The sequence below is a fragment of the Sapajus apella genome, unplaced genomic scaffold (genome assembly GCF_009761245.1).
Source record: "Sapajus apella isolate SASKATOON/1434 unplaced genomic scaffold, GSC_monkey_1.0 scaffold63, whole genome shotgun sequence".
NCBI classification, from domain to species: domain Eukaryota; kingdom Metazoa; phylum Chordata; class Mammalia; order Primates; family Cebidae; genus Sapajus; species Sapajus apella.
Genome location: NW_022437003.1, coordinates 7520773 through 7538302, shown reverse-complemented (window position 1 = coordinate 7538302; position 17530 = coordinate 7520773). Strand labels below are relative to the sequence as shown.

General features: G+C 42.6%; 1 protein-coding gene across 3 annotated transcripts in view; it reads left to right on the top strand.

Moving 5' to 3' along the window:
• The window catches only part of CAP2 (cyclase associated actin cytoskeleton regulatory protein 2), a 146911-nt gene that overhangs the window by 15534 nt on the left and 113847 nt on the right, over positions 1–17530 (top strand). The window contains exons 1-2 of one of the 3 annotated variants that reach the window (XM_032247653.1): positions 7388–7406; positions 14979–15100. In XM_032247653.1, coding sequence (XP_032103544.1) covers positions 14980–15100 — 121 coding nt within the window. In that variant the 5' untranslated portion in view covers positions 7388–7406; position 14979. Of the gene's footprint in view, positions 1–7387; positions 7407–14978; positions 15124–17530 lie in introns of those variants that run through there. The other 2 variants (XM_032247652.1, XM_032247654.1) reach the window with 2 other exon arrangements.

Here is a 17530-nt window from a genome sequence, read left to right as displayed (position 1 = left end):
TCCTCTCGTTCTCTGCTCTTTCAGTGGGAGCTGCAATCCCGAGCTGCTAGTGATCAGCCATCTTGGATCTCTCTCTATCCAACTTTGAGACTTAATTTGGTTCCTGTCATCACTTTGGTAGCCTCTCTACTTCCCTGGGCTCAGTTGCATGTCTGCCTTTTTTGAGCTTCCCTTCCCACGTGCCCCCATCGCATTCCTGCACACCTCTGTTATGGTAATTCTCAAAGTGTGGGTCTATGTACTCTGAAGAGTGCTTCTTAAAAAGGCAGATTCCTGGGAATACCCAGAACTACTGCATCAGTATTGTTGAGGGTAGGGCCCAGGAGCCTGCATTTAGGAACCCTCGCCTCTCCCGGAGTGATTCTTACACAGAGGAAAAGGAGTAGTGAGAACCAGTGTTTTGTTCACTCACCTGCCTGGGCCCCTACAACTAGTTTCAGGCGTGGGGAGTGTGGCCACTTGGAGCAGCCTCTGGGTAAATGTCACCACCGCTTCTGATGATGGGAGATGAGAACAGCAAAGTTACTCAGATTTCATGGTTTTTAACTGCATCTTTACTAAGAGGCACAATCCTTTTTCATGTGTTCGTTTTTAAACCTTTTTTGAGTTATAATTTTATATGCCATAAAATTGACCTGTTTTAAATATCCTAGGCAACCCCTAACCTAATTTCTGTCTCTATAGATTGGCCTTTTCTAGATATTTCTCTTTTTGTTCTTTCTTTCTTTTCTTTTTTTTTTTCTTTTTTGAGATGGAGTCTCGCTCTGTTGCCCAAGATAGAGGGCAGTGGCGCCATCTCGCCTCCCAGGTTCAAGCAATTCTCCTGCCTCAGCCTCCCCAGTAGCTGGGACAAAAAGTGCACACTAGCACACCTGGCTAATTTTTTGTTTTTTAGTAGAGACAGGGTTTTGCCATGTTGCCCAGGCTGGTCTCAAACTCCTGAGCTAAGGCATTTCTCCCGCCTTGGCCTCCCAAAGTCTTATAAATGGAATCACACAATACACGATCTTCTTGTCTAACTTTCATTTAGCATAATGTTTTTGAAGTTCACTTGTTTTGTAGCATGTATCAGTATTTCATTCTTTTTCATGGTTGAATAATATTCCATTATAATACATATGCCATCTTTTGCTTAGCCATTCACTGGTTAATGAACGTTTAGATTGTTTCCATTTTTTGACTGTTATTAACCGTGCTGCTATGACATTTGTGCACAAGCCTTTGTGCAAACATATGTTTTTATTTCTCTTGAGGGAAATAGAGTGGAATGGCCGGTTCATATGGTAAATATGTGCTTAAGTTTTGAAGAAACTTCCAGTTTAAAGCAACTGTGCCATTTTCCATGTGCATCAGCAGTGTCTGAGGGTTCCAATTCCTTCATATTCTCACCAGCACTTTTTATTGTCTATGTTTTGGGTTGTCGCCATCCTAGTGTGTATGAAGTGGTATCTGACTGGAGTCTTGATTTGCGTTTTCCTCATGACTACCAATGTTGAGCCCTTTTACTTGTGCTCTTGGCCATTTGCCTGTCTTCTCTGGAAAGATGTCTCTTCAGATGTTTTGCTGATTATTAAACTGGCATATTTGGGCCAGATGCGGTGGCACATGCCTGTAAACACTTGGGGAGGCAGAGGCGGGCGGATCATGAGGTCAGGAGATCGAGACCATCCTGGTCAACATGGTGAAACCCCGTCTCTACTAAAATACAAAAAATTAGCTGGGCGTGGTGGTGCGCACCTGTAGTCCCAGCTACTCAGGAGGCTGAGGCAGGGGAATTGCTTGAACCCGAGAGGCAGAGATTGCAGTGAGCCGAGATTGTGCCATTGCACTCCAGCCTGGGGGACAGAGTGAGACTCCATCTCAAAAAACAAAACAAAACAAAACAAAACAAAATCTGGCATATTTGTCTTCTTATTGAGTATAAAAGTTCTTTATATATTCCAGATACAAGGGGAGTAATGCATTTACTTGATGGAGGGATGGAAGGTTCACGAACCCCCTGCCCAGCCTGTAATGGCCTGGCCAGTAGGATCTCCATGGCTCTTCTTTTCTCAGTGCCAGGGTGTGGCCCTTAGGGAACTCCTAGAAGCAGTTCTTTGAACTCTAACTTCTGCACGGCGTAAACAAGAGCAAAAGGGTAATGTGGGGACACAGGAATAGAAGGACAGGTGGGGACACAGATGCTTAGAAAGGGCTATAGAGGGGCCTGGGGAATGAGCTCTTCTTCAGTGAAGGGTTTCTGTCTCACGTTTAGCTAAGGGAGTTTCTACTCCGTGACAGGGGAGTACAGTAGGGTTTATCCTGGTCCTGCTCAGCATTCAGAGTCCTTTATTTTATAGCTCCGCCTACTCAGACCCATCACCGCAAGTCAGGGCACAGAGCCAGCCTTCAGGGTGTACGGAGGCTTGCACACAGCCCCCTAAAATCCCAGCTCCTCCAAGAGATCCCTCCTGCCTCAGCTGCCCAGTTCCCTGCGGCCCAGTGTCATGGACAGCTGGCCGGCCCCCAGTGGCGCAACTGTCTCCTCCTCAAGGAGATGGTGGTGCATCGAGGACACAGTCTGTGTCTCACCCACCTGTGCAGCCGCACGTCAGTACCGAACGTAGCTTGAAACACCTTTGCAGACAATTTCCTTAAGCCACTGAATGAAGAAGGAAGGAAGGAATTTGTATATTGGAAGTAGGAAAACTGAGACTCAGACAGATTAAGTAGTCTGTCTCCTGGAAGACCCAAGATCTCCAGAGTCATGTGGGTTGTCAGTGAAGGGGTGGGGTCTCAGATTAAGGTTCTGTGATCCCCAGAGTTCTTTTTCCACTACATCAATTTATGAGTCCTAGCCTTCTATCTTCAGAGATTTCAACTTAGAGGACAAATGCTTAAACTACGGGGCCGATCACAGGTGGTTCTGCGGGGTGATACCACCAGAGTGGAGCGGGCAGATGGGGTGGCAAGGTAATTGAACATGTGATTTCAGGGAGTAAGTATTTCTTTTTTTTCTTTCTTTTTTTTTTTTTTTTTTTGAGATGGAGTCTTGCTGTGTCACCAGGCTGGAGTGCAGTGGCGCCGTCTCGGCTCACTGCAACCTCCATGTCCCAGGTTCAAGTGATTCTCCTGCCTCACCCTCCCGAGTAGCTGGGACTGTGGGCACACACCACCACAGCCAGCTAATTTTTGTGTTTTTAGTAGAGATGGGGTTTCACTGTGTTGGCCAGGATGGTATCAATCTCTTGACCTCATGATCTGCCTACCTCAGCCTCCCAAAGTGCTGGAATTACAGGTGTGAGCCACCGTGCCCAGCCAATATTTCCAATTTCAACTTAGAGGAGGAATATTTACATACAAGGCCAATCAGGGGTGGTTCTGAGGATGGTACCACCACAGTGGAGGAGGCAAATGTGATAGTGAGGAAATTGTATATGTGGTTTCGATGGAGATGTCAGGGAGTAAATACCTCTGGAGATTACTCTGATTTGTGAGACACTGCAAGATCTCTTGGAGGAGCTGGGATTTGGGGAGTGAAAGCAACGATGCTAGGAAGAACCCAGGAGGCAGCAGAATCAGGGCATAGGATGTATTTGGGACTTGGGGAGTTGTCCCTGTGGTGTGTGGGTGTCTCAGGAGCCTGGGGAGTTGTAGCTGGAGAGCTGGGGTGAGATTCTTCTGAAGGTCAAGCTGAAGCATTTTTCTCCTGCAGTGAGATTTGATTAGAGGCCCCAGAGGAGTCAGTTGGCTAACTCAGCATCTCATATGTGTTTTTTCCAGTTTCATGAAAAATTGAGTGTTTTCTTTTTTATTTATTTATTTATTTTGAGACAGAATTTTGTTCTTGTTGCCCAGGCTGGAGTGCAATAGCACAATCTCGGCTCACTACAACCTCGCCTTCTGGGTTCAAGTGATTCTCCTGCCTCAGCCTCTGGAGTAGCAGGGATTACAGGCATGCGCCACTGCGGCTGGCTAATTTTTTTTGTATTTTTAGTAGAAATGGGATTTCACCATGTTAGCCAGGCTGATCTTGAACTCCTAATTGCAAATGATCCGCCCGCCTCAGCCTCCCAGAATGCTGGGATTACAGACGTGAGCCACTGCACCCGGCCAGAGAGTGTTCTTTTTCTTATTTAACTCTCTGGTTTCAGCTATTCTGATTATACTGTCTCAAAAATCAGAAACTCTTGAAACATCTTTGCAATGAAAGGAAAATGGTGCTTTTTGTTTGCTGTTTGGGGAGAAGCTAGCTCCAGAAATGCTCTGTAGGAAAGTAAGCAAAAGATACAAAGGCGGGCACCTTGGCAACGTGAATGTATCTCTTAGTGAAACAGCTCCCTGGCTTGACTGAGCAAGGTTTGCTTTCAGCCCCCTCACACTACAGCAGGGCAGGAAATGTTTTTAATCAGCCTTGGTTTTCTAGCTATGAGCATTGCGCCTAGCAGATAGTGGGAACTGACTGATTAAATGAATGAAACAAGCATATTCAGTCAGCCAGTTAATAAATGAATGGTTGAATACTGTGGCGGTTTGTTTCTCCTAAACATACCATTACCCAATCAATAATAGCGAATCACAGGGTTACTTCTCCCAGGGCTTGGTAGTTTCCTGGGAAAGAAAAGAAAGTCACTGATATGGTTATGGCAAAGAGAATTTAACAGTCGGTCAGGCGCAGTGGCTGATGGCTGTAATCTCAGCATTTTGGGAGGCCGAGGCAGGTGGATCACCTGAGGTCAGGAGTTCGAGACCACCTTGGCCAACATGGAGAAACCCCGTCTCTACCAAAAATGCAAAAATTATCTGGGCCTGGTGGCAGGCACCTGTAATCCCAGCTACTTGGAAGGGTGAGGCAGGAGAATCACTTGAACCCGGGAGGCGGAGGTTGCAGTGAGCCAAGATCGTGCCACTGCACTCCAGCCTGGGTGACAGAGTGAGACTGTCTCAAAAAAAAGAGAATTTAACAATCTAGGACAGTCTGATTTGATGGTAGTTTACCAAATATTTTAAATTTTTGTGGACCTATAGAGAAATTAGTCCATTGTAACTTTATTTTTTGCAGGGAGTTCACATATACACCGGTTGCCCAGCCTCACTATGAGAAAAGGTTTGAAAGTCTCCGGTTTTTTGTCACTTAAAGTCTATTTCCTTTTTTTTCTTTATTTCTCAAAAAAAAAAAACCTTAAAAAAACGGGGTACACATGCAGAACATGCAGGTTTGTTCCATAGGTGTACATGTGCCATGCTGGTTTGCTGCACCTATTGACCGGTCCTCTAACTTCCCTCCCTCAACCCTAACCCCGCAACAGGGCCTGGTGTGTGATGTTCCCCTTTCTGTGTCCGTGTGTTCTTAATGTTCAGCTCCCACTTATGAGTGAGAACATGCAGTATTTTGTTTTCTGTCTCTGCGTTAGTTTGCTGAGGATGATGGCTTCTAGCTTCATCCATGTCCCTGCAAAGGACATGATCTCATCCCTTTTTATGACTGCATAGTATTCCATGGTGTATATGTGCCATGGAATGGCACATATATTTACTTTATCCAGTCTATCATGGATGGGCATTTCGGTTGGTTCCATGTCTTTCTATTGTAAATAGTGCTGCAATAAACATATGTGTGCATGTGTCTTTATAGTAGAATGATTTATATTCCTTTGGGTAATATCCAGTAATGGATTGCTGGGTAAAATGGTATTCCTGGTTCTAGATCCTTGAGGAATCTCAAGGATTAATTCCACAGTGGTTGAACTAATTTATGTTCCCACCAACAGTATAAAAGTGTTACTATTTCTCCACATCCTCACCAGCGTCTATTGTTTCTTGACTTTGATAATCACCATTCTGACTGGTGTGAGATGGTATCTCATTGTGGTTTTGATTTGCATTTCTCTGGTATCAGTGAGGTTGAGATTGTTTTTTATATGTTTCTTGGCAGTGTAAATGTCTTCTTTTGAGAAAAGTCTATTTTCTGTTTAATCTCAGGTTCATGATCTTCAGAAGCCCTTGGATCTGGGTCTTCTTTGCAGAATTAGAAGAGAAACTGTCACTACCATTATTTCTATATGTTTGGCCTAGCGAGGAGAACTTTGAGCTAGGAATCAGGAAACCTGAAAGACCCAGCTCTTTTATTAACATGAAAACGTTATCAAAGTAGCATTATCTCTTACTTGTTTTGTGAACTTGTTGTGAGGAATTTACAAAACCTTTAGACAATGTGGAGTTTTAGCAAAATTTGAAATCCTAAAGAAAAAGGAGCCGTGGAAGAGACCCAAAGGTTTACATTAGAGGGAGCAAGTGTGCTAGTCATGGGAGGAAGCCACTGTGGTTCCAAGTAGGAAAAATGAACCTAGCGTCTTCTTTTAAGTGAAAATTTCTCCTGTGAAAATCTGGCTTTCATCCTGATCTGGGATGGTGCCAGTGAGTGGGTAGGCAAGGAAAAGGCAGTGAGTGGTAGCTAATTAATTAGTCAATCAAAAAGTATTTATAGATTCTCTAGGTAGAAGGCACCATGCTGGACTCAGTGGGAGACGCAAAGAAGAGAGAGATCCAGCCTCAGCCCATGAAAAGCTTGTAGCAGGTCTCCTTGGGAGGTGAGGTGTACATGTGCTGACAGGAAAGAAAGCACAATGCAGGTTTTTAATTGGGCAGTATGTCTCACAGATGCGAAATGTGTAATCCAGGCAAACGGGCTGTTATTCTAGGCTGATCGCCATTTACATTGTGCCACGGAATGTCAATGTTCAAGCATCTATGAAAGCCGCTTTCATAAGTGGTACATTGAACTAGTTAAGGGCTTAACAGACCCTTCACCACTGAGCATAAGATGGATTGGGTGGAGAAACTGGGAGGGACGAAGGCCTGCTGCCATTTTCCCAAAATGACCGACCCAAAGAGATTGGGCCTCATCCTTTGCAGAGGACTGTTTAAAAGCAGAGTCATTGTAAAAATGTTGAGAGGGAAGATACGTGATGAAAAAAACAAATTACATACCACAATTTTCATTTTATGGTAACCGCACATACACATAGACTTGAGAAAACCTCTTTTAAATATGTTGGAGGAATAAGTACATGGACAGAGGAAAATGACATGTTGGGGACAAAAATAAGTGTCTACTGACCTGAAGCTTTCCGTTGGTCACTTCCATTGACCAGATCTTCTAGACGACTGCTTGACGTTTCAAATAAAACCATTCCCATTGACAGCGAAATGAGATGGAATGACTTAATAACGCAGCTAACATGTTTATTACTGACCATGTTTCAGACTTTCTCTGCCTTTTTTTTTTTTTTTTTTTTTTTTGAGACAGAGTCTGTCTTTGTTACCAAGGCTGAAGTTCAATGGCGTGATCTTGACTCACTGCAACCTCTGCCTCCTGGGTTCAAACGATTCCCCTGCCTCAGCCTCCCAAATAGCTGGGACTACAGGCTGGGACTACAGGCACATGCCACCACACCCAGCTAATTTTTGTATTTTTAGGACATGTGCTGACAGGAAAGAAAGCACAAGTTTTTAATTGGGTAGTACATCTCACAGAGATGGGGTTTCACCAATTGGTCAGGCTGGTCTTGAACTCCTGACCTTGTGATTTGCCCACCTCGCCTCCTAAAGTGCTGGGATTACGGGCATGAGCCACTGCGCCCAGCCGACTTTCTCTACCTTTATACTTCATGGCAACTGTATGCATAAGTAGTAACTGAAGAAAAGCAAAATTAAGCTCTTTTCCCAAAGTCCCCCAGATAATGAGAGCCAGAATACTAATCTAGCTGTATCTGATTCCAAAGCCAGGAACCCTCTAGTTAAAGATGCACAAAAGATCCCAGTTGAAAAAGCACAAAATAATTGAGAGTGTATATAAGGTTTGAAAGTGTATGGAACTCTCCTTTTCTGGAAGTTGTTATGTCCCTCATTACTTTACGCATAGTCATTGTAATATGGGCACAACATGACATTGGATATAAAATCAGACAGTGTTAGGGGCTATCTGTATTTTGAGGATGGATTTTATAAGATGACTAAATAGCTAACACATTTTTAAGCAAGGGTAGCCATCTTTTCTCCTAGAAAATATTTTCTTTAAAAAAATTTTATTTTTAATTATTATGGATACATAATAGTTGTACATATTTATGGGAGGAAAGTATTTTCTTAATTCCAGAATACCCATTATTCCAAGGCAGTATATGAGAGAATACTATTTAGCTATATTCATACTGAAGTGTATGAAGTATTTGTAAATATTGGGAGAAATGTGGTGTGAGAAAAGTTTGAATTGTTTAAACATTTTGAATGCTAACTTATTTAGCATATTTGAACATTTGATTTGTAAATCCATCTGGAGACAAATGATTTGCAAGGCCCATTTTTCTATCTTTTCCACCATCTCTTGAAAATCATTTATAAAATAATATAGATTGACCACAAAGTATATCCTCATGAATGTTCAGAATACTAAGGGCCAAGAGAAGATTCCAAAAACTTCCTCCAGAGAGGAAACACAGGTTATATCCAAAGGATGGAGAATCAGAATGGCTTTGGACTTCTCAACAGAAAACTAGGAAGCTAGAAGACAGTGGAGCAAATTTTCATTTTGCAAAAAGGTAAAATTTGGAGGAAAATTTTTAAATTTGGAGGAAAATTTGCAGCCTGGAATCCTATACTCAGCTAAACTAGCCATCAAGCATAAGAGCAAAACAAATATATTTTCAGACTTGTGAGGTTTCAAAAAATTGACCTTTCATGTCCCCCCCCACTTTTTTTTTTTTTTTTTTTTTTGGCAAAAGAGGATGCTCTTCCCAATTTAATACAGTAAGAAAAAGGAAGACATTGAATCTAGGAAACAGATGACAGAACATTAAGAAGGAGCGGGGAAATCCTTATATTGAAGATGCCAGCGGATCCCAAATTACAGATGTGCAGCAGGCCGGTGGAGCAATTCTACAGGTTCCAGTAAATCTCCAGAAGAGATATCTCTGAGAAGAAAACATTAATAGAATTCCAGGCGTGTTTGGCCCTTTTGAATAGACACTTACACAACTGGAGGAGGTTCAGAGATGAGTAATTTTTAAGTATATAGAAAATTGAGAAGCTGAAAAGAATGACTTTAGGAAATCAGGTAGAACAATAAATGGAAAATAATCTTAGTATACCTTCTGGCTCAGATGCAAGTAGTCATAGTTGTGTTAACACTGGCTATTGAGCACACAAAAATTGTGATATAACACTGCTGGGAGGACAAGACAAAATGCAATATGTATGTAGGCAGTAGTGGGGATCGGGCAAGAAAAAAGTAAACCCTTGTATTTTTGTTGGGAACTGAATGAATAATGCCCCCAAACTGAAGAAAACCAAACAAGACACAGAGATGAAAGAAGCATGTTATTTAGAGATAAAGGGTGGGGTTAATTATTAAAGAAACAGCTAAAATAATTGAAACTGTTTGGCACTTATGACACAGAATGGAAGAATGTAGGTAGTAGAACTGTTGATTATTTAAATTCTGTGCATGTCTGGCTTTCATAAAAATAAAAAGTAGGCCGGTTGCCATGGCTCATGCCTATAATCCCAGTACTTTGGGTAACTGAGATGGGAGAATTGCTTGAGCCCGAAAGTTCAAGACCAGCTTGGGCAACATAAGGAGACCCTGTCTCTGCAAAAAATAAATTTAAAAAATCAGCCAGATGTGCTGGCCTGCCCTGTAATCCTAGCTACTAGGGAGGATCTTTGGTGGGAGGATTCCTTGAGCCCAGGAAGTGGAGGCTGCAGGGAGCTGTGATTGTACCACTGCACTCCAGCCTGAGAAACAGAGTGAGACCCTGTCTCAAAACAAAAACAACTATGAAAAGTGAGGGGAAAATTCATATTAGGAAAAAAAGAAGACCAAAAAGGAGGATGGGTGCACTTCTCACACAATGAAACTCAAAAGAGAATACAAAAAAATGGGGCCTGGCACGGTGGCTCACACCTGTAATCCCAGCACTTTGGGAGACCAAGGCAGGGGGATCAGGGGGTCAAGAGATCCAGACCATCTTAGCCAACAGGGTGAAAACCCGTCTCTACTAAAAATAGAAAAATTAGCTGGGCGTGGCAGCACGCACCTGTAGTCCCAGCTACTGGGGAGACTGAGGCAGGAGAATCACTTGAATCTAGGAGGCGGAGGTTGCAGTGAGCTGCGATCATGCCACTGCACTCCAGCCTGGTGACAGAGTGAAACTCTGTCAAAAAAAAAAAAGAACGAGAATACAAAAAAATTTTAAAAAAGGAATTAAGATGAATCTCAAGTATAGTTTTTTAAAACTGAGTTTTTTTTTCTTGAGATGGGGTCTCATTTTTTCACCCAGGCTGGAGTGCAGTGGGGTAAATATGGCTGCCTTGACCTCACAGGCTCAAGAGATCCTCCTGCCTCAGTCCCTTAAGTAGCTGGGACTATAGGCATGTGCCACCACACTCAGCTAATTTTTCAATTTTATATAGAGATGGGTTTCGCCGTGTTGCCCAGGCTGATCTTGAACTCTTGGGCTCCAGCGATCCACCCGCCTGCACTTCCCAAAGTGCTAGGATTATAGGCATGAGCCATTGCACCCGGCCCCTAAAACAGATCATGAAAAGAAGAAAGTTGTGCAGTGTTATATTCCTTCCTCTTTTTTCCCCCTACACACTCACACACTGTTCAGGTGTTTGTGTGTGTCCTCTGACCTTTCCTTGTCGTTGGCTTCTACTTGAATAGGATGACTAGACAAGATCTGGAGGGTCAAGTCAGAGCTGTGTCATCTAACCCAGTCTCTTCATTCTCCAGCTGTGGATCTGGCTTCTCTTTGTTCCTCACTGGGTTCTTAGAATATCTTCTTTCCTGCCATCTTGCTGTATCCTCCTACTCTGCTGGCCTCCTGATCCAGACTCCTTGGTCTGCCCCACTGGCTCTGACTCATTCCTTACCCTGACCTTGCTGTCTGTATTTGCTTTGACTACCCTATGCGTTTCCTCAACCTAATTCTTAATTCCTGGCTGCCACCTCCTTGTCAAAACTTGGCTAAATCCACTTTGGAACGCCAAGGCAGATGGGACTGCCTGGGAAGAATGTGGAGAATCTGCAGCTCTGCTCCTTCCTCATTCTTGAGAACCAGGCTAGCAGCTGAGGGCATATGGGGAGAGAGAGAGGGAGAGAGATTTTTTTTTCTTTTTTTCTTTCTTTTTTTTTTTTTTTTTTTTGAGACAAAGTCTTACTCTGTCGCCCAGGCTGGAGTGCAGTGGCGTAATCTCCGCTCACTGCAACCTCCACCTCCCAGGTTCAAGCAATTCTCTGCTTCAGCGTCCCCAATAGCTGGGATTGTAGGTGCCCGCCACCATGCCTGGCTAATTTTTTTTGTAGTTTTAGTAGAGATGGGGTTTGACCGTCTTGGCCAGGCTGGTCTTGAACTCCTGACCTTGTGATCCACCCACCTCAGCCTCCCAAAGTGCTGGGATTACAGGTGAAAGCCACAGCACCTGACCAGAGAGAGTTTTGAGGGAAGAGTACACGATCATACTGATCATCTTGGGCCCCATCGGTCTCCTTGGGAATGCTAGCCTATCTCCTGGTATATAGTCTTTCTTTTATTTATCCTTCAGTTTGTCTTAGAAACTGTTCTGAAAGTTTAAAACCCAGAGGCATCTCTCCAGCTTCCTTGCATGAGCTGTATTTTGACCGCTTTAGAGGCTGTGGCAGGACTCAGTCTTGCTCATGGTGATTTTGCATGGAGTGACGTCGGAGTCGCTTTTTGACTGCATTCCACACCAATCTGTCCAGCCCTGCAGTTTGTGGGCTGACTCCTGTTGTCTTTCAGCATACGGAGCACTATGAGATAGTGTGAGTTTGGGTCTTGTCAGGGAGTCTGATTAAGCTGCAGTCAGAGACAGCAGTCCTAAGTGTGAAATGTAACAGGCCTTCTCAAGATAGCTTCATCTGTGAGCTGCTGGAGGTGGCTGGTGCTGTTCTATTGGGGGTAGGGGCTTACTAACAAAGCAAACATTTTTTTTTTTTTTCTATCACAGGCTAGGTCTATGGTGGTAACATTTGGCAAGTTGAGTAACAGGGAACATAGATAACTGTGAACAGATGGGCAACTATTAAAAGATTTGAGGGGCTTTCATCATTTCTCAAATGGCCTTCATCCACCTACAGGATACCCAGTTCCCTTGCAAGAGGATTACATAAAGGATTCAATTACATTTCTCTTTCTTTTTTTTTTTTTCTTCAATTGCGATGGAAGCACAAGTTCTGACGTGAAAAGGAAAAGAATAGATGAGAAATTTCTAATTTTGAATCCCCTTAGGATTAGATGCTGATTTCAGCTGTGCAGAGAACACTGCCCCATATTTTACAAGAGTAACTCCTGCCAGTTTCAGGAGAGATGACTTTCCAAAATAGACAGTAAACTCCGCCCTTCATAGCTGATGACCATCTGACATTCAGACAGAATTACAGAGCTATACAAGTTTTGATAAGTGTAACCTTGCTTTTAAGAAACGGCAGTGGCACGTCATCACTGTGTTTAAGCTCAAAACTGATAGAATACAAAACACGTAAGAGAATGCATTGCCTGGTCCCCAGCAGAAACATGAAATATGTATTCATCTGAGAGCAATTAAATGTATTTATGCCTGCTTTAGGGCAGCAGTGTCTCTGATTCAGAAGCATGCTGTTCCTCTTTTGCTCAGAATGATGCTTGGACGGTTCTTAAGAGGGAAAAGAACTCCAGGCACTGATTAGGAGGGAGCAAGTTGTCTTCTCTTAGGGAGCAGCAGCCTGATTTTGCCAAAAGCAGTCATAAGTTAATATGGCTGGGGTTATGGTGGCTATAAGCTAGATCTCAGGAGACTGAACAAATTAGATTGGGTTCCATTCCTCAGAGGTTACCTTAATGTAAATTCTAGGACCAATAATCTTAACATAAGTTTGTAATTTTACTGGGAACTCACCCTACGCATATTCATTTATTTGTCTGTTCGCAAGCAGAAAGGATGGATACCCTGCTCACTCTCTTTTTTTTCTAGACAGAGTCTTGCTCTGTCACCCAGGCTGGAATGTAGTGGCAGGATCTCAGCTCACTGCAACCTCCACCTCCTGGGTTCAAGCAATTCTCCTGCCTCAGCCTTCCAAATAGCTGGGATTACAGGTGCCTGCCATCACACCCGGCTAATTTTTGTATTTTTAGTAGAGACGGGTTTTCACCATGTTGGCGAGGCTGGTCTTGAACTCCTGACCTCGTGATCCACTCACCTCGGCCTTCCAAAGTGCTGGGATTACAGGTGTGAGCCACAGCACCCGGTCACCCTGCCCCATTTTTATCCCCGGCCCTCTAGTCAGCTTCAGTCCCTATTTATCCCAGCCAAGAGTACTGGGTAACTGAAGATTCTCGTCTCTACAAACCACCCCACCTAAGACTAGATTTTGCCTAAACGTAACTACCAGCCTTACAAAAGGAAAATAACCATTCGTCCTATTTTAAATTAAAGTCCTACATTCAGAATAATTATAATTTAAAATAATTCAGCAACAGAAGCACCAAAACAAACCAATCAGTAATAAGTGGAAAACAATTAGCTCTTTGAGGTGATGGCCTCTTTGCCTGCTAAATGATGCTGAGGTTCATAAACTCAGTTCTCCTGGGCTGGGCTGTTTGGTTTTATGTAACTGAGTAAACAAGGATTATCAGTGGGTTTAGTGTCCCCTGGAGAATTATGCTTTCACAGAAGGAATTATTGGAAATAGTGAAAATATGTTCCCACCATTAGCAGAAGAAGAGCTGGCAATATTAATTTTTCCATATATGTTTTGTGGGCTGTTATAAAGTAAGTGCTGTACATAGAGTGTGTCATATAACAAGGAACATAACACAGGCACTTGGGAGCAGTATAAAGGGGGTGAATATTTGTGTATTACATATTGGGGTTGTAATAATCACTAATGGAATAGAAAATAAGCTCAATATAATGCTGAATTTTTTGTTCCAAGTTTTAGGTTCTTTTGAATTTTACATATTTTCCTGATATGTGGAAATAATCTTTAGGTAATTAAAGCTATCCTGTAAAAGATGCATGCACACAGGTTTATAGCAACGCAATTCACAATAGCAAAGATATGGAACCAAAGTGCCCATCAGTCAACGAATAGATACAGAAAATGTGGTATATGTGCACTATGAAATATTAGTCAGCCAAAGAAAGGAACACAAGAATGTCTTTTACAGCAACTCGGATGGAGCTGGAGGCCATTTTTCTAAGTGAAGTAACTCAGGAATGGAAAACCAAATATCATATGTTCTCACTTATCAGTGGGAGCTAAGCTATGAGGACGCAAAGGCATAAGAATGATATGATGGACTTTGGGGATTCGGGGAATGGTGGGAGGGGGTGAGGGATAAAAGGCAATACACTGAGTACAGTATACACTGCTCAGGTGATGGGTGCATCAAAGCCTCAGAAATCACCACTAAAGAACTTATCCAGGCTGGGTGCAGTGGCTCATGCCTGTAATCCCAATGCTTTGGGGGGCAGAGGCGGGCGGACCACGAGGTCAGGAGATCGAGACCATCCTGGTTAACACAGTAAAACCCCCTCTCTACAAAAATACAAAAAATTAGCCAGGCATGGTGGCATGCTCCTGTAGTCCCAGCTGCCTGGGAGGCTGAGGGAGGAGAATTGCTTGAACCTGGGAGGCAGAGGTTGCAGTGAGCCAAGATTGTGCCACTGCACTCCAGCCTGGGTGACAGAGCGAGACTCTGTCTCAAAAAAAAAAAAAAAAAAGAAAAGAAAAAGAACTTATCCATGTAACCAAAAACCATTTGCACCCACCCCAAAAACTACCGAAATTAAAAAACAACAATAATAAGTAAAATTTCATGGTTAAAAAAATAAAAATAAAGCCACCCCCAGTGATCGTGTTATCCTCGTCGCTGTTGTTGGTTTGCTCATCCTCCGTGATGCTCACGCAGCCTCCATTTGTGCCTGTGCTTTTCTAGAATGGCCGACATGCAGGGACTGGTGGAAAGACTGGAACGAGCTGTCAGCCGCCTGGAGTCTCTGTCTGCCAAGTCCCACAGGCCCCCTGGGGACTGCAGGGAAGTCAACGGTGTCAATGGAGGTAAGTCAACGGTGTCAATGGAGGTAGGGACACAAATTGTTGTCATTCTGGGTCTTCTGTGGGTCACTTCATTTTGTTTCCATCATTTCATTCTCAAGAAACATTTCTATTAGGCTTCATCTTCCCCACTCCTTCCATTGTATGTGACCGTGACATTAACCAGAGGCAGACAATCCCCGAAACAGAGAAAAGACGAAAATCTTTAAACCCACAATCCACAGAAATTATCAGTAGCTGTGCCTTTTATAGAGAGGGTCTCACTCTGTCACCCAGGCTGGAGTGCAGTGGCACGATCTTGGCTCACTGCAACCTCCGCCTCCTGGGTTCAAGCGATTCTCCTGCCTCAGCCTCCCCAGTAGCTGGGACTGCAAGTGCGTGCCACCATGCCCAGCTAATTTTTGTATTTTTAGTAGAGTTGGGGTTTCACCAGGTGGGCCAGGCCGGTCTCAAAATCCTGACCTTGTGATCTGCCCTCCTTGGCCTCCCAAAGTGGTAGCATTACAGGCGTGAGCCACTGCATGCAACCAGATTTTGATTTTAAAGAGAACAAATCATTAAATTTAGGAACTGCAGTTTTGAAGGAAGCTAGCCTTATGTGAAGGCAAATATGACTTTGATGTAATATAACTGAGTCACAGTGTTTTACCTTTGCCTATTGCTAACCAAATATGCTTTTCAAACTCTGTGCTAATACCATACTTTAAAACATTTTTTTAATTATATGATCAAAAATAAAAAGTTAGCTACTTTCTCAAAAAGGGTACCACATTTGGCAAACTCTCCAAGAAATCTAATATATTTTTTCCAATTTCTTCTTGACTAAGGGACAAATAAAAATTACAAATAATTCACTTAGTAATTTATTTAACAAACAAAAATAAACGACCAACCAATGAAATTTGAGTTTCAGAAAAGAACACTTTTTTTTTTTTTTTGGTATAAGCGTGTCCCAAGTACTGCATGAGCTATACTGCCTGGTGTGTACTCACAGCAAACATTTATTCATTGCTTATCTGAAATTCAAATGTAGCCAGGCAATCTGTATTTAATGTGGCAACTCTGTTCTTGTCACATGGGCACTTCCTCCTTACCTGACCCATATTGAATCCTGTCAGGCTTTTTCGGGCTGAGAAAAGCCGTGGGGAAGAAGGAACTTCAGAAAAAGCTTTCACCAGGAAAGACCTACATTGGTGCTTCTAGAATTTCAGGCGAGAATTTGGACCTGTGCCTGTATTACATGCCATGGGACAAAAATTACTGTGTGAGCACAAATGTGCTGGCTGGTTTATTTCCCCCCTGAACATAATGAAAATGAAAATGCTTTGAATGAATTGAAAGGGGGTGTTGTTTAAAGGAAGGCTGCCAGGAGCCTGTAAGTTTTTTCCGTACCAACTGAGACACATCTATGATTTCATTTTAAGCCTCTTTTTGTTAACTGTATACAGTTGGTGTATGCGATTCGATAAACCTTATTTGTAAGAAAATAGTTTCATCCTCTCCCCAGTAACTTTTTGGCATCAGGTCATTAAAGACATTTCTCCAAATTACTGACCACAAATGTGAAGCCTGTGAGTACACAAAACAAAGTTAAAATCCAACTACCAGGAGATTGTGTAGTATTACTGAGTAAAGAAAAAAAAATTGAATAATTTGAACCTTATTCATTCAAAGAGGTACTAGACCGAAGTTGGTACTTTGTAAAAAAGAATTTTTCTAGAAAAATTAATTGGCCAAGTAGAATTAGAGGGTATATAATTAAATTATTTAAATTGCTTAACTGTTTAAAAAATATTTTCTCATATAACAAATTATTCCAAACCAGTTATTAAAGCAAAGCTCTTCTAAAACAACTTAGCCTGCAATTTATTATCCTACTTGAAATGAAGTAGGATAATTAGTAAAATGTCTGAATGATATCCATCCTAAAACATTTTACCAATCCTAAAAGACATCATTTCCATTTCTTCTTAATTAGTAAGTTTTGACAATTTTCTATTTTTAACAAATCTGCAGAACAACCTTTACCTTATATGCAAGCATCATTACAATGATGTTATAGCCAAAGTTCATTTATTTTTTTTACTTTGAAAGAAACTTTTAGGCTGGGTGCAGTGGCTCACGACTGTAATCCCAGCACTTTGGGAGGCCGATGTGGGCAGATCTAGAGGTCAGGTGTTCAAGACCAGATTGGCCAACATGGTGAAACCCCGTTTCTACTAAAAAATACAAAAAAAAAAAAAAAAAAATTAGCTGGGCGTTGTGGCTCATGCCTGTAATCCCAGCTACTTGGGAGGCTGAGGTAGGAGAACTGCTTGAACCGGGACCTGGGATGTGGAGGTTGCAGTGAGCCAAGATCACGCCACTGCACTCCAGCCTGGGCTACAGAGCGAGACTCCATCTCGAAAAAAAAAAAAAAGAGAGAAACTTTTA